This window comes from Procambarus clarkii, chromosome 5, assembly GCF_040958095.1.
Source record: "Procambarus clarkii isolate CNS0578487 chromosome 5, FALCON_Pclarkii_2.0, whole genome shotgun sequence".
NCBI lineage: Eukaryota > Metazoa > Arthropoda > Malacostraca > Decapoda > Cambaridae > Procambarus > Procambarus clarkii.
The window spans coordinates 35,062,286-35,080,310 of record NC_091154.1 but is presented as its reverse complement, the minus strand read 5'-3'; the positions used below and the strand labels follow the sequence as shown (position 1 = coordinate 35,080,310).

Genomic DNA, 18,025 nt, shown 5'->3' with positions numbered 1-18,025 from the left:
GTAAGGCTAATCTATTAGCCTCCACTAGCAAAATCTGGGTACAGCACAAGAATATCTTCCAATATTCCTGAGTGTATGAAGTAATTACATAGCTCAAAGCACCTCATACTATTTGGTCAGAAGTCACTTATAACAGGGCAATCACAGATATAGTGTTGGAAAGTATGTCCCAGCTCTTGTTCACATAGTTTACAATTGGAATGTTCACCATTGGGTGGGTGGGGGAGGGACTCATTACCTGCAGCCACCTGCCATAGATATGGACATCACCCAGCCTAATTCTGCAATTACACGTCGGGGCGCATCCGATCCCACGATTGTCGTCGCCCCAAAATCATCAACAGTAGCAGTCAGGGGGTTATAGTTGTGGGTGATGGTTTATGTTTATGGGTTGGTGGGGAGGCGGCAGTGATGGTCTGGCGAGGGCAGAGGGCAACGGTGAAGTGTTGGTGGGGGCGGCGACATTAACAGCAGAAACCCTCACAGGAGGGAGCAGGGAGGGTTATGGGAGAGGGGGTGGGGGAGTGAGGGCAGTAAACAAACCCACCAGTGTTGGAGCCGTGACACCCGCCACTACGGCCACGGACACACTACAAGGCCACGGACACACCACAAGGCCACTTTGACCATAACAACACTACAAGGTTTGTATTTGATGAGGGCATCAAGCGTACTGTACATGTATATATACACACATAAATGTGAGGGCACCGATGGAGAGTCGCGGCGCTGTCTCACTTGTTGTGTGCCACTGAGGTTAATGTTGAGTTGATATTTTCTGTTCCATTTAGACTTATAAAGAGTCTCCTAGGCTACAACTGACCTTGCCCAGCATGTAATCAACAACAGTTGTATAACTCACGGGTGCGCGTGTGTGTTGTTAGCATGACAGAAGCATGGCATCTAAGGAGACGTGCGTGAGAAACGGATGCTGGTCCAGGTAATTAACTACCTAAGTGTAGTTACAGGATGAGAGCTACGCTCATGGTGTCCCGTCTTCCCAGCACTCATTGTCAGGTATGACAAAGACTTCCCAGGTATGAGTGGACTGAAGTAATTACTGTGCCTCAGCTCGCCCCGCTGAGTTATGTCAGTTTATCATTAGGAAGAGTTTAAAGGTATTTAGAAGCTATATTAGTACTGATTATAATTGCCATACTTCTAAGAATGAAATAAAGGTACTACAGTACTAGTATATTGAAATACAGGTACTATACTTTATATCTTGAGCTTGCTTAATTGACAGTTATCAACCTATAGAACACCCACATTAATAGCAATACAATAAAATTGTAGTCTCAACTGGTGTTCTACACTTTATGTCTTAAATGCTGTACAGTACTGGACTCCTGGTTGTACTGGAGCAGGTTGGGCATCTGGCTTCTGCTTTGCATGGGGTCAAATTGAACTGGGGTACAGCCAAAACATACACATGTTTCAAGATGAAGGTGGTTTTCTAATTGTTAAAACATTATGTATTATTAGGCTGGGTTAGGTTTTGTTAAGATGAGTTGGATTGGATTAATAGATAGTGGCGCTCAGGTAAATTCACATAACATGTTAACTTATGGGAGTACAATATACATACACCAAATTTCAACTTACAAGTGTGGATAAGTGAACAAATACATCATCATCACTTTTAGATACAAGTGATTGTTTTCCCTCATTGTCATATAAGATTTTTTTTTTTTTTTTTACAGTTCAGATGACTAAAGAATTCATAGATCCTCCACAAGGGAAGGAAGGTGTCCAGTGGTCAAGTCCACAAGTTGGAAGTGGCACTTGTCAAAATCCAGAGGTATCACAATCTGGAGCCAGGGCTCTGGCAGCGTCTGATGTTGACACACCTGACGACAAAGAAGTTTATAGAATAAATGAGGAAGAGACTGTATTTAGTCCAAGTAGTGGCGAGCATACTCCTCAACTCCTGTCATCATCCCTGCCACTCGCTGGCACACCTGTATCTCTTCAGTTGAATTCTCCACTATCATCACTGCACTCCTCATCCCCCTCTCTTCCATCTCCCGTTCCTGGCCTTTCTCCCACACTTTCTTCCCCTCCACCCACATTTCCACCTTCACCACTCCATCCATATCAAAGGAATACACATATTTCAGTTGAGGAGTTTAATGAACGTGCAATGCAAGATAGTGAAAACAATAATGTCGATGAGAACAGCAATGATCAGCAATACGAGCAGTATACAAATTACCACCGCGAGTTCAGCTACCACCAGTTTGTGCCAGACATGTCTGTCAGACCTCGTGATAGAAGACTGCTGAATGAAAGGGATGACACTGATCATGTTCCTGTGAACTTTGAAGACAATATTAGATGTACCAGTAGAAGAAGTAATCGCTTTTCTCATCGAAGAAATTTGTCAGAAGATCAGACTTATTCTGGTACTACTACTTATGCATTTGAAGATAGTTATTCACAGTTACCAAATCTCAATACCCCTCCAGGTAAGCATTTATAGATAATTTTGTTTAACAGTAATGCTGTACCAATTCTGTATCTGAAATTGCATTCTCTATATGTTAGCTAAATATATTGTATCTAATATATGGTATCATTACCCTCAAATAAAACAAAGAATTGGTAAAACAACATATGAATTTATTTACCTGATTTTCCTTCTAAGTTGATTGTGGTATATGTATGGATGTGTATTTATGCATGTATATTTGTGTATGTAATTACCTAAGTGTAGTTACAGAATGAGAGTTGCATGCATGATCTTCTGTCTTCCTAGTACTCATTGTCATATGAGGCTTGAAACTACTGACAGTTTTGGCATCCACCACCACCACCTCACTTGTTGTAACTGTTTCCACTCTGTTTGCAAAAGAGAATTTTGGAATATTTTTTAGGCATCTTTGCTTCCTTAGCTTGAATCTATGCCCTCTTGTTCTTAAAGTTGCAGTTTTCAAGAATTCATCTTTGTTAGTTTTGTCAATCCCTGTTACTTTTTTGTATATAGTGGTCATACCTCCTCCTTTTCTTCTATCTTCTGTGATTAGCAAATTTAACACCTTTAGCCTGTAACACAATGTGACATTGTAATTACCTAAGTGTAGTTACAGGATGAGAGCTACGCTCGTGATGTCCCGTCTTCCCAGCACTCTGTCATATAATGACAACATGTTGTGTTACAGCTTAGAGAATACACATGTACATGACAATTTCTGTCCACAAAACTTCATCCAGATCTGTAGAGGTGGGGGAGCATTTCAATAATACAGAAGGCATTTTCCTCTCAGGATTGTGACATGGGTATACTGGAACAGGAAACTATCTGCTCTTGGGTCTCTGATCTGCCTAATGAGTTCCTCTTCCACCTCCTTCAGAAACTTAAGTACACATTTATCCCAGGCACCTAGGTTATTTAAGACTATTGGCACAAACCTGTAACAATGTCCTAAGCCCCTGTACTTACAGGTTTTTTGGACTTTCCTGAAGGTGGCTGCCCCCACCACCTTCAGATACACTGTGCTGTGGATAGATATCAGTGAATGTCAATGCACACACATGGAGTTCCTGTGATGCTTGGGGTTCTAGGGAATAAATAAATGTGTAGTTTCCTCTATTTTTATGAAACATGCTGCTCCTTACACCTCGGTTTACAATGTAGATGCTGATGTAATAGTGGGTGGGGGCGCATAATGGCCAGGCACTCCAAATATCAGTTTGCAGAGAAACTTTAGGTTAAGTCTCTTTGCCTGGAGAGCAAAGATGAATGGACATTCTGGAAGTCATTTTGGGCTGTACAGGTGTATTAAGTTTTCTCTAGTGTCTCCCTTCTACCACTATGATCCAGCAGGGATATAAGGAAAGACCCTGACTTTGTCTGGGAGAGTGTCATCCTGACCTGGCTGTATCTGGTCCTGTTTTTTGGTAGAGTGGGGAAATTGCCTAAGCATGGCAACTGAGTGCCATGCTCAGAAAGAAGCTTTTTATCTATAATCCCAAATTCTTGCTATTGTCATGGCCAAAGCATCTAAGGGCACTTCTATGTGGGTTTGAAGATTTGCCTACAACAGAGGGAGTTTCCTAAGTACAGTACACCTAATATTCTGTATGGGGGGTAACAGAGTAAAGAAAAACAACAATATGCAAGTACCAAAAGGAAAGTAGTAAAGACTTTAATGCTTGCATCTTAGAGTAGAAATGTGCCAGAGATGAATATAAATAGAATTTTGGCAAGCATTTTTTTCTTTTTCCTATTTCATATTTTATCTAGGAAGTGTTAACAAAAAAAGTAAAAGTAAAAATATTCAAAATCTGAGCAAATCACTTGTTCATAACATTTAGGCCTGCAGTTATGAAAGCTATGGGGTATGATGATGTATGTAATTCCTCAGAAACACCCACTGTAGCTTAGAGATGCTTTTTTCATCGTACTGTATAATTTAATTACCATACCAAATGCAGATGATGAGTCACAATAACGTGGGCTGAAGATATGATGACCAAACCACACATCAGGAGATGGAGAAAAGACAACATTTTGGTCTGTCCTGGACCATTATTAAGTCGTGTGTGGATAATGGTCCAGGGCAGACCAAAACATCGTCATTTCTCCATCTTCTGATGTGCGGTTTGGTCATCATACCATACCAAATCAGACATGTGTTGTAAGACTATTTAAATAGGACTTTCTGTCTTAGTTGCCTATGAACATTAAAATTGTGAAAATAATTATTTTGTAAATGCCTATTTTCTCCATAATTATTTAAATAAATGTTCTGTATTTGTGAAAATTATTATTGACATCTTTATAATCTATTTACTGAATGAATTAGATAGGATGGACAGTCATGTTGTCCATTCATCCCTTTATTTTCTAAACTGGTTTGTCATAAATCAACCATTCTTATATAGGTAAAATTTGCTTCTATAACTTAATTTCATATGAAATCATTTTCCATGAAATTAGCTTACTATTTTATATGTAAAATAGTTTATCTAGTATTTTATGAAAAATAATTCAGCATTTGCTTTTGCAGCTTCAAGCAGAGTATTACCTAGATTACCTAATCATAATGACAGTAGGAATGGGTACTCGGACCATTTACCCTACCATCATCCAAGAGAAGCTGCTCTCTCACACTCTTCGAGTAGATGGCATCCACTTAATTTGAGGGATGGTGGGTGTGAACCTTTGCCGCTTGCACCAGCACCCTCAGAAGATATTACTCAAGGGGCACAAGAGCTTTTAATGAACTTTACTTCAGATACACTACGGAGCAACCATCTGGCAGTACCCGATTCACTCATCTTACACCAAGGGTTAGAATTTTATTGTTTCACTTGGATGAAACATGCTGTGAAAGTGATAGGTGGATGTAGTGAATGAGTTGCTAAAAGGAAGGTATGATATGCAGTTGTGGTAAATTAATTGTTGAATGGAATTTATTCACTGTTGAAGATAAGGCTTTGTCAGAGGCAGTAGTTGAGGAACAAGTCTTATTGCTTATTGACCCTTCTTGGTTGGTTTAGGGTTCCCAGAATGTAGAGTGTCATTGTGCACACGAGGGAAGAGAAGAGGGCTGATGTAACCTTCCCCGAGGTCGAGATAGACAGTGCCTCTTCATCTGGGTTGATTTATTGTTCCTTCCACAGATGATGATGAACTGTCGAAGTTTCAGTCGTCTTGCCTTCCTACTGCTTGGGCCAAGTGAGACAATGTTTTTCATGTTCACACATTTGAATTGAACCTTGATCTCTACAAGTTCAGGCCTTTATCAGATTTTTGCCCATAGTTCAGTCACGTAAATTTGTGCAGGTCTGAGTGATGCTGATGCCGAGTTACACTGCTTACTACTTTTATACTAAATTTGAAAATGTAGGCAAAATAATAAATTGTGTAGGTTGAACAATTTCTCAGGTAGGCCAGTAGAGCGTGCTATGTCCCACACCTCATGTTTATACACAGGTTGAGAACAGTCTTACTGCTATTTAGATGGTGGATCCAATGTCTTTGTTTCTTTGTTCCATGACCCATTTATCTCAGGTTGTTTGAAGTGTCAAGTAGCCTGTGATCTACCCTTGGGGCCTCGATGTTCATAAATTTACAGCTCTACCTACAGTGTTTTCAAATATGTTTTGGGCAGATATTTGGGGTTAGTGGTTTTGGCAGTCCAACAAAGTGCTGGCAGCTTGTTATTTAGTGTACGGTCTGCATTGGATTTAAGTGGCTTTGTGGCGGTTTGCTCGTTAATAATTCCCCCCTTCCTGTGGGTTAAATTCTGTGGCTCTCCTCTGCCTCTGGTGTTCTTTTATTTTGTTTCCCTCTTTTGTTTCTTCTCCATGGTGTACCAAGGAGCTACCATTAGGATCTCTCCCAGAAAACTAGCATTAACTGTAATAAAATGCCTCTTTCTAGTGGCTCTTTGATGGCTCCTTGGAAACTTCCTTTCCATATATCAGGGGGCATCACTTTTCCATTTTCTTGGCAAAATGACCTGAAGTGGTAAGGTTGGTGGTTAATGGAGGAAGGTGCACATCTGGTGTTGCGCAGGTGGAACTAACATTAGAATTGTTCACCACAGAATGGTCTGTGAGTTTCTGGGATTCGCTGTCTTGATTTCTATGGTTGGTTTGCCTTGCTATCAACTGTATTGATTTGCTCCACCTTTCTGGTGGTCTTTTCTTGGTTAGGGTAATTTACTATACATTGCTCCTTGTGCCTCTTTAGATGGGGGGCCAGGTTTTGGCATGTGGTACCTTGTAGGCTTGTATATGATTCTGTAAGGTACTGACATAGCTTAATTTGGGTGGAGTTTGCCAGGCAGCAAGCATCAAGGACCCACCAGAATAATATCATTACATTCAATGCAATTTTTTTAAGATGATACTTAAAGTTGTAAAGTTATTCATGCTAGGATTGTATTGTAATGTAAACTGCTCTGTCTTGTAGTTATAATGACACAGTATTGGTTTTATATAGTTTCAGTAACCCTACTTGGTCAAGAGCTGGCCAAGAGCTACGGCTACTGGCAGACACCTTTGCAAAAACTGAGGAGCGTAAAAGAGTACAGTCTATGGCAGAAACAGTAAACATGAGATCCATAAATATAGAAAACTTTTTTCAACTCTGCACTGAACTCTTTTCTGTAAGTATTATTTCTCATTTACAGTTAATTTTTGCAAAATTAATGAGAGTTGGCTTTTATAAATGTTATTGCTGTATAATAATTTTCATTGTTGGGGGATAAGAAGCCTGCATTTATGCTTGTATGAAAGTCCCATCCTGGGTAGAACTATTGACTTTCCCAGAATGCAACCCAAAGCAGTTGCCTAACTCCCACGTACCTGTTTACTGCTAGGTGAAGAGAGGCATCAAGTGAAAAGAAATGTGCCCAACCATTTTTGTCCTGCTTGGAGATTGAATCAGAGATCTCTGACTGTGAACAAAAATGTAGACCACTGAACAATAAGTCCCTCCCCCAACTAGGCTATGTTCCATAGTAATTAAATACAAGATAGTATTGATAAACACTTCCATTTAAAAAAACATTAATTTAGTCTGAAGCTACAACAACTGAGTAAATAGTTACATTAATAAACTATTGCTAATGAAACTTTTCTCTTGTAAAAGAGGCATAATTTGATTATTTGCTATTTTTCTGGGGGGGAGCCCTGTCGGCTCCCCGAAGCTTACTAGACTGATATGCTAATATCCGACTTTGGCATCAGTCATGTGTATGGAGTTCTGTGGGCCTACCGGGAACCATGAGCCAGAACCTGGCCCCTTCAGAGAGGCATGGGGAGCAATGGCCTATAGAAATCCCTGTGTGGTTGGAAGCATTCTATGTCTGCCATCGACTGGGTCAAGTACCCAGAAAGGTAAGCTTCCCAAAATAAACCCCTATTCTGGTGAAATTATTGCTACCAAAAGCTAAAAAAGTGGATAGAACTTCCCTAAAAGAAATGAGCAAATGATCATGACGTCACACGTCGCCGCGCCACTGTCTGCACAGCTTCCCCTTCCCCGGGAGGAGGAAGGAGGAGCCCTAGACCCCTCACGCCGGCTATCCACCCATCAGTTCTGAGGCTGGATGTCAAAACATATGAAAAAAATGCAGACAGGGGGAGGTAGGGATGCTGGGAAGCCTCCGGGTCTCACCCAGAAAATGGCGTTTCATTACATTCAACACTGGTTTTCTGGGGGATGCCTGGTCGGCTCCCTGGAGCTAACTACCCACAGAGGAAAATCTTAGGGACTTACCTGGGAGGCGGTCATTGCTCACTCCACAACTCGAAGGCGAGACAACTGGCTGCAACTGCCAACCCAAAACGACACAGGCCCGACTAGGCCCAGGGACATGCATCGTCCCAGCTACCGAAGAAGGGACAGGAGGAAAAGGAAGGACCGCCAAAAACCCCACACTGTCCCCAAGAAGAAGCACGCAGGTGGGACACCATCAACGAAGCCACCCGACCACCAACAGAATATGAGAGACTCGAGGCAGACCCGAACCAGCCCCGCCACGGGCCAATCGAGCTTAGGAAGAAGCGGAGCCGCGGGAAGATCTCGGGTGCGACCATGGAGCCAGCAGAGCCGGAAACCCAAGCCAGCAAAGGAGGAGATGGAACATCTGCCATACAGAAAACCATCCCAACGCCGGCGAGCCCGCCAGGAGATCGGAGACGACAGTCCCGACATGCAATTCTAAAGAAGGGAAACCGAGAGACCGTGAAAACGCCAACAGGCCAGGAAAGCCAGGAAACCAGAAACCTGGCAATAGGAGAACCAAAATTCACAAACAAAACACACAACCCTGTGTAGGATAAAATGAGAAAACAGAAAACACATGAAAAGACCAGAAGAAAAAGCCCCAGTACCAATGGTCAGGGACAAGAGCGTAGAAGGAAGATGAGGGATAAAGAAGGCAAGTAGCAAAATGGGAATGAAAGGGACATGACCAGCAACACACAGAGCCGCTGGTAACATCCCAACAAACCAGGCCAACAACACAGTTGTGTGACACATCCCAACCCAAGACGAAAAGGAAAAAAGGTACAAAGGTACGCCACCTGACCAGTACCCGAACCAAGGAGTACGAGCTACAAGGATATGATCACCAGATTTAAGATTCCCAAAGGAAGTGATAAGGTAGAGAAAGCCCGACTACGGGACCCCAGGGGCACATGCACCAGGGGGACACCGGTGGAATGAGAGCCCAAACGAGCCAAAGAGACATGGGGAAAAAAAATTGCAGTGTCAGAATAGTAAACAAGCAGAATGCATGAGGAAGCGATGTGGTGGAGGATGACACCACACACAGCTGCAAGCGTAGATAAGATAGAGCCCAGCAGGCTCAGGAACCTGAACATGAGTGAATGACAGGCGAGAAGCGGGACCAAAAAGCCAGAGCTCAACTCCCGCAAACACAACTAGGGAAGGACAACTAGGTAAGTACCGTACAGAGAATCCAATGTATATGGAAGGGCTAAGCCAGGCACTGCAAGATGTGCAAGGAATGAGTAACCCAGAGAAGGCCATGAAAAACAGGGCTGTGACCTCCCTTGCAACCATTAACCCAGATGAACAAGTAAGGCCCCAGGAAGAAGCACGGAAGAACCAAACAAAAATCCACAACCAAACCCCAACAAGCATCCACAGCATAAAAACTGCAGCAAAATGTCACCTCAGAACATCCAGACAGGAACACGGATGGGGCCTCGTAGCCTGGTGGATAGCGCGCAGGACTCGTAATTCTGTGACGCGGGTTTGATTCCCGCACGAGGCAGAAACAAATGGGCAAAGTTTCTTTCACCCTAAGTGCCCCTGTTACCTAGCAGTAAATAGGTACCTGGGAGTTAGTCAGCTGTCACGGGCTGCTTCCTGGGGTGTGTGTGTGTGTGTGGTGTGGGGAAAAAAAAAAAAAAAAAAAAAAGTAGTTAGTAAACAGTTCATTGACAGTTGAGAGGCGGGCCGAAAGAGCAAAGCTCAACCCCCGGAAAACACAACTAGTAAACAACTAGTAAACACTTACCCCATAACATATACCCCCACCACTGTACTATGTAACCTGGTGGAGGTAGGGCACCTATCTAGACTCAAGCATGGGCTGGACATGCATAAGAGTGAGACTGGATGGGTATAAATAGGAGCCGCCTTGTATGGCCAAAAGGGCCTGCTGCAGTCACCTGTGTTCAGATGTTCGTATATTCGTATCCAAAAATCACCAACCAGCACCTAGCGAAAAAGAAGCCAGACTGCAGAAACTCGCCTGCAGAACGTAGGCACGAATGTGTCACGACACAAAATAGCCGGGAAGATTCCGGGAGCACTGCCAGTGGAAGAAGGCAGAGCCGCACATGCAGGAGAAGAGTAGGGTAGAGGTGAAGGAGGAACCCCACACCCATACGCAGGGAAAACCCACAGAAGGCAAAGTCGCACCCGAGACCAAAAGTCATGCAGAGCCCCAAGAAGAGGAGGAACATGACTGTGAAGGCCCGTCCCAAGAAGAAGGGTGGAGAAACGTACCCACCGACAGGATGGACCCAACGGATCCAAGGGACAAGGAATCAATCGATCCCGGGGAGGGGCCGACTCCCAAAAATATGTATGGAGAGGGGAGGGGGGGGGGGAGAAAAAAACCCCACTCCTCATAACCACAAGCCCCACCCAGAGGTTAGAAAAACTCAGGCGAGGTCCAAACATCAGCACCTCACCAGCCCCCGGGAACCCACAAGGCAGGTCCCTGGGCCGAGGCGTTCACGCAAATCCCCAGCTTCAAAAGAAAAGCCCGAGCAACCGGACAAGTACTAAGGAAGGGAGCCACTGGCAGACTCATACAACACGGCTGGAGGAACAGGCTCGAATGCTTCTGTCGCTACCCCAGAAGGGATAAATCCCTGAGACCACCCGAGTCTCAAGACCAGTGAAGCCCCGCCCCGACCCTCGAACCCACAAACAGTAAGGAACCGGATGCAGGGAAGAGCATAACAGGGGAAAGACAAGGGGGCATGGAAGGAACAAAACCGAAGTGTCCAACACCCCCAAGCCCCTTCACACCAACCAAAACGGGGCAGCCCCGGGCTCCCGGGAAACAAACAACCGAGCGCGTTGCACCACCGAAACTCAACTTGCAACGCCCGTGCTGCCTGCACCCGCATAGTCAGCATAAGACTGGGTAATCAAGCCACAAACAAGCAACAAAATTTGCAGGGGTCCAGGCTGAAGATGCCACCGACCCCACAGGCAGCAGACGGAGGCAAAACAGTGAGAGTCACCCTGAGACAAGGGAACAGAGCAACCCTCGAACTCGCACAAAGCGAGGGGGGACTCCGGGGCCACATCCATCGGACCCATGCACTCCCTTGGGGTTTCCCAGGGTCCTGAGTGTTTACCTACAGGGACTCACGCCCAGGCAGGGTACTGCTAACCGGCGCCAAAGTCTACCAAACAACCTTCTAAGAACTGAACCCCCGGGAAATGTACACTCACGGAGACCTAGCAGGGGGAACCACCGGAAGAAGGAAGAGTATTCAGTACACAGGGGGCAAGAAACAAGGCAGACCCCCCACCAGGCAGACAAACAAAAAGAAAAAGAAAACTCCGCAAGAGGACAACATACCCAGGCGGAACAGAGCCGGCTGCTATGATTGGTGAAAAGCTGCGTAATACCCTGCGCCCCTACCAGTGCAAACTGCCCCCTACCCCAAGGCGAACAAGGGAGACAGAACACCCTAGCACACAAAGGGCAGCTGAAAATCAAGCAGTAAACAGCCTAGCAGGGGCAGAACCCAAGGAACTTGTGGAAGGTGGCCCCAAGCCCCAAGGGCAGTACTTACAGGGCACCTAGGGAAGGAAACCCTAGGTGCATGCAGCCTGAGTATTGGAGAATCACTCCAGGCACACACACCACCTAGAAGACAGTCACCGCACACTAGGTACAGTGCTGAAACAACCACTGGAGCCAGAGCACACAACCTCAGCCTCTAGCATCAGCCTTAGAACTGACGGATGGATAGCCGGCGTGAGGGGGGTCTGGGGCTCCCCCTTCCCCCTCCAGGGAAGGGGGAAGCTGTGCAAACAGTGGCGTGACAACGTGTGACATCATGATCGTTTGCTCATTTCTTTTAGGGGAGTTCTATCCACTTGTTTAGCTTTTGGTAGCAATAATTTCACCAGAATAGGGGTTTGTTTTGGGATGCTTACCTTTCTGGGTGCCTGACCCAATCGATGGCAGACATAGAATGCTTCCAACCACACGGGGGTTTCTATAGGCCATTACTTTCCCCATGGCTCTCTGAGGGGGGGCCAGGTTCCGGCTCGTGGTCCCCAGTAGGCCCACAGAACTCCATTCATATGACTAATGCCAAAGTCTGACATTAGCATATCAGCCTAGTAAGCTCTGGGGAGCCTCCGGGTCTCGCCCAGAAAATGGCGTTTCATTACATTCAACGTTGGTTTTTTGCATATGTTTCCTTAGCTAGAAAATATGCTCATGTTATTGTTTCATTACTTTGTTCAATTTAAATAGGATTTACTCCTGTAGCTTAGTACAATATGTAGTGGGACGTTTAAAATAACCAGTGGTTATTTTAGACCAGACTCTATTCTTTGGACATTCTCTTATTTTATATTGTATATACTGTAGTATAAACATACTGTATTAGTTTATGAACAACCTTCTTTAAAACATTAGACATTTGGGTTATTGCACATGTTGAGAAAAAAAACGACAGATATAAATACAGTAGCTAAGATTTAATGTTTTATGTACAATTTTCAGGATGGGATTACTTCAGAGCGAATTGTTGCCTTGTTTACATTTGTGGGTGATGTTGCTGTCCATCAGGTGCGACTACGAGGAGAGGAGTTTCTTCAGCTATTAATGAAATGGTCACTAAAGTATTTAGTTGACAATGTTTGTAGATGGGTACAAGAGGCAGGTGGTTGGGTAAGCACCTTTGAATTATATATCTGTTTTTATCTTTGATGCCTATATTTCCATTGGGAATTTCCAGTTCTGGGGTGGCCACACAGAAATACCATCAGATATTTAAAATACTTTAATGTTTTATTGAAAGACTTGAGGGAACATTTACCTAGCTTTCTCAGTATTATTTTTTTGATACAATACTCAAAGCTTTTTTATTTTATTGTAATTCTGTAGTAGATTGCAAGTGTGCCTGAAAAATCAGGCTTTGAGTGATAATGACGAGGTCCTCAACGAACATGACACTTGGATGCTTCTGAACACAAGCTCATAGAATGCCCTATATTATTGGAATTCTCAGTATTCAAGTCAAGGTGACATTCCACATGAGTACAGAGTGCTCATGTGGAATGCTGCTGTGATCTTTCATAGCAGGGATCTTTTCAAATATTCCTGCTTGATATTGGTGTTTTTCCTTCCTATCCTGCTTTGCTTTTCCTGTGTTTCAAGATGGCTCTTTTTGAGGCAAGAAGTGTATAGAGCTAAGCATGGAGGTGCTGCTGGCTGGTTTGGAAAGGTATTCCTGTAGGTTAATTTGTAGTTAACTATAGCCTTAACTTGGCAGTTATGTTATGAACAAACCCATGTAGGTCTATCTTGACAGGATTGCTCATTTTCTAGTGACATCTTGGCACTTTTAAATGACCCTTTAGGGTCAGTTTAAAAAATGTTCTCATTGGCACTATTGCAGTGTCATAATGCCTGACTGTATATGATCCTGTCCAACAAACTGTGAATCATACCCAAGGAAATGGTAAAAATAATCAGCTTAGAAAGGCATTTTTCACAAAACTCAAAGCCAGATTTCATCTACCTCTTCCACTACTGTTAAACCATTATGATGATCTAAAACCATTTAGCAATTAATTGAGGCCATCAGATCCCAGTAGCAGTCTCCTGCAGCTGACAATTATGCCAAAACCTGAGGGTTCATTTCTTTATGCGTATTGTACTCAATTATCCAAGTTTCCAGGGAAATGCTGCCTTAGCATCTTCATAAAGTGCATTTCTTGGTCCCTGTTAGGAGTCTGGATTTACCACCTCTTAACAAATTTAAGCACCATTGGTGCAGTGATCAGTGTACCAGTGCTGTTGAAGGGGAGACCTTTGATGGCCTGGGTTTGAATCCTCTGAGGGGTCATAGTTAAAGTTTTATACGTGTTAGTCATAGTTAAAGACAGGCCGACAAAGATGGACAAATGGGGAGACAAAGATAGACGGACAGAGCACATCTGGGGTACCCTTTCTAATGTTTATATATTTTTGTGTGTTGGTATAGAAACCTGAAGAAATAGAACCACAGGTGGCCTTGCCTCTTGTAAAAATAAAATAATTTTTTTTTTTTTTGTGTTAAAGTAAGTGAAAAAGTTTGAAGTTAATTTTTGTAGTCCCAAATTACTCTCTCCTTACATATTCCCATTTGCGGATGTAAATGATGTCATAAGAAGATGAGAAACTAGGTATTTGATCATAAATCTTTACTTCAAAAGTGTTGTGAAAAAGCATTTGTATGTAGAATTTTTGTATATTTTCACCTTTTCATCTTTTCTTTTTTATTAAATGTGTATGATATTTGGCAGGTGGCTGTGCTTGGGCAAGGAGCAAACATGGTATACCGGGCTGCTGTTTGTGCGTTCTGTATAGTTGGCTCATTAGCAGCTGGTTTGTTCATATACAAAACATTAAAAGATTGGTGACATTGGTGAAAAATAGGTTGTAATATTCATGTATTCCTCTTTTCTATCAACAGCAACTTAAAATATTTGTCTTTTTTCAATTTTGAAATGTCAAAATACTGTAGTAAATTAACCATAAATTGTACAGTCATCTTCACTTAGTATCATAAGTAAAAGAAGTACTTTAGAGCTTCTGACTTTGAAAGTTAGTTTTTTTTATTCCACTTTAACATAGCTATTTATGTAAACCAATATGCAGTTAATTTAATACTAAATAAATTGTAATGTCATTTTTTCAAATGTAGGTAACTTGTATTAAAAGAACATGAGCTTTAATTAGTAGTTTAATTTTTAAAGAGAAATTTGTTTTTAAATTCCTACAGAATTACAATTTGATCTTGAACCCCTCTGCATTTTTATTTTTTTGGACAAACATGGTTGTTAAGGATTTATTGAGAAGGCTGGTGTGAATTATTTACCATCATTCAAATTTTTAAAAAAGCTGTTTGGAATGGGCCTGAAACAAATAAACTTGAAACTTTTCATACAAGTTATAAAGGTTAGGCTACTCTAACTTTATTAGGTATCCCCCAGTAAGGTGATCCCTTAGGGTTTACCTTATTTACTGAATTTGTCCTGCCCTTTTATTTCTGGGTGATAATTTGAGAATGCAATTTTTCATTGGCTTTAATATTCTGTAGTTATATATACTACAATATTATAAAAAAGAAACTTCTAATGAAATTGTGCAGTGTATCCCTCAGATGTCTGCCTTTGGAATATTATGTAATTAGGAGACCTTCAGTGATGATGTGATAATGAATAAGTGAAGCTTCACCAAATTTTTTATTTTTTATTTATATATTTCTTACATTCTTATACAGCCACTAGCACGCATAGCGTTTCAGGCAAGTCCTTAATCCTATGTTCACGGAATACAACCTGCTAAATTGTTTAACAACCAGGTAGCCATTTTACTGTTGGGTAAACAAAAGCTACAGGCAAGGATTTGCACCCAGTAAATCCTACCCAGCCAGGATACAATACCCAGGACAAAGCGCTCGCGAAACGCCAGGCGAGTGTCTTACCACTACACCACAGGGACTATGTATTACACATTTACTTATACTAGATGATGTGCTATATAGTTTCACTTAAAAATATGAGCAAGACATTTTTCATATTTTCAATAAATTTCACATTTTCAGTTTTCAAACATTAAAAATTTATTTAATGAAACTTCAGGTAATTTGTATAACACCTGAAAAAATAACATTCCTTTAAGTATACCTGTGTATTCTTAGTAGATACAGTATGATTTTGGAATTAAATTTGATAAGTTCTGACCACTTTGAGACTTGAAATAATATATTGTGGCAAGTTTATAATATTTTAAGTAGTTATTCAAGAACTCACATTTTCTGTTTTCTACCCAATATAGTTTAATATTGTATACAGTAGGTGGATGAATAGAGTGATGAAGAAGCCTTAGTTTTTTCAGAGATTATTTGTATAAATGTACAATACTGAGATGGGAGGCCATGTATACCTTGTTTGTTTTCCTTCTAAAATTTGTTTTTGAATCTTAGCTAGTATATGTAGAGGTGTGGTGAGGCACCTTCCTGTTCAACTGTGTACCTGTTTAATTACATCTATCACTTGCTATTCAAGGAGGGTGACCCTAAGTATGCCGATAATATTGTACATGTCTATTTATACTATTCGATATTAGTTGATACAAAGTCTTCCAGGCTTGGAGCCTTCTTATAATAATTGCTTATTATTATTATTAGTAATGGTAATGTCTTCTCACAGACATAATAACAGAATAAAAACCCACACTTGTGTATTTGTGAAATTTATGTAAGGAATTTACACACTTTCACACACACCTGAGTGCTTTATCAAGGCCGGAGTGTGTGATTAGGACGAGACTCGCATCTTAACATCTAACGAGGCTGCTATCCTGGGTCTAATCTTCTTATCCTTCTTGACTGCCTGACCATGTCACCTCTATTCCTGACAGCTGATGTACCTGTGGTAATGTCTTCTACAGAAATATGGTCATGTTTCCTTTCTGTAATCCTGCTATTCTAGGAACTGAAGTTGTTATTAATAAAGATGTTCATCAGGATGATCTGGATTATTAGTAGTAAACTGTTACCACTACAGTATGTACAACATATATTCAGGGGAGAAATTCTATAATAGGAACAGGGCTTAACCGTTCTGGGTGGTTCTCTAGCATCATAATCGGGCAATATATTAATTATAATTACTGGCCAATAAATATATAAATTACTACAATTGACCAGGTACAACACTTTCCTGGTTTGTCGAGCTCGTCAGTTGGGCGGAGACTTTGTGGTCTTATGTCACGAAGCTCAAGATGTGTGCACATGCCGATTGTTAACGAGAGGTGGTGCGTGTTAGCGTCTAGACGTACATGTGCACAATGGCGTTGTGTGGGATCTCATTATCCCGACTACTGTGGACACAACCATCAGCAAGCATGGTTCTGAATTCGTCATTATCGACTTATGGAAGTAGAGGTGTGATTTGTTTGTCATTTAATTTAGCCCAGGAGAATAATTTCTTATATTTAACCTTAAGACCGGAGGTTTTATGATTTCACGAGAAATATTGTCCATAAATAGCGGATTTGCTGACGTGGCAACATCCCATTTTTTCTGTCACTAAAATTAGTTCCTTTAATGGTTCTCGTATGATTATTAGTGGGTTAGTAAGATTAGTATGTTCCTAACATAATCGTTTTGGCTTGGTATGTTAGGGGTTAGTAATTTTGTGTCGGTATTTCCGACATTTAACACTGCAATAAAAAAGTAAAATGTAAACATTTTGCATATCAAGTTTTGGCTAATAAATAAATGAAAACTGTCTGTTACAAAAGTATTTCAACAACACCATGAATGTATTCAGATCATTACCAAGATAAGTTGATATTAGAGATGAAGGAATAGCAAGATTAGGACAATCCAACAAATACTCAACTGTAAGTAGGAAAAGCCAGGAGTGGCATGCGGTCTGGTCTGCCTTCTTTCTAAATAGTAGCACCATAAATGACCAAATGTGGATGTATTTACCTGTTGTTTGGAGGTAAGGAAGCTTGAATTACAAGAACATCTATTACAAGTGTTTTGCTTTTTATTTGGCAAGTTTTAAGAATGTGAAAGTGCTTGTTTATTAATTATTAAGGATAACATAAAACTTAAATTGGCCAAAAAATTTATATATATATATATATATATATATATATATATATATATATATATATATATATATATATATATATATATATATATATATATATATATATATATATATATATATATATACATATACATATATACATACAGTGGTACCTCC

General features: G+C 41.4%; 1 protein-coding gene across 3 annotated transcripts; it reads left to right on the top strand.

Moving 5' to 3' along the window:
- The first annotated feature begins 422 nt into the window (after window positions 1-422).
- On the top strand, window positions 423-16,775 carry LOC123762924 (uncharacterized). Of its 3 annotated transcripts, none has more exons than XM_045749715.2 (6): window positions 423-644; window positions 1,704-2,468; window positions 4,998-5,295; window positions 6,956-7,121; window positions 12,756-12,923; window positions 14,543-16,775. In XM_045749715.2, the coding sequence occupies exons 2-6, from the start codon at window positions 1,709-1,711 to the stop codon at window positions 14,657-14,659; spliced, it is 1,509 nt and encodes a 502-aa protein (XP_045605671.2). In that variant the 5' UTR covers window positions 423-644; window positions 1,704-1,708; the 3' UTR covers window positions 14,660-16,775. The 3 variants fall into 3 exon arrangements, with proteins under 3 accessions (XP_045605671.2, XP_045605690.2, XP_045605680.2); XM_045749734.2 differs by having other exon boundaries at window positions 433-644; window positions 5,013-5,295; XM_045749724.2 differs by lacking the exon at window positions 423-644 and adding an exon at window positions 865-1,017.
- The last annotated feature ends 1,250 nt before the right edge of the window (window positions 16,776-18,025 follow it).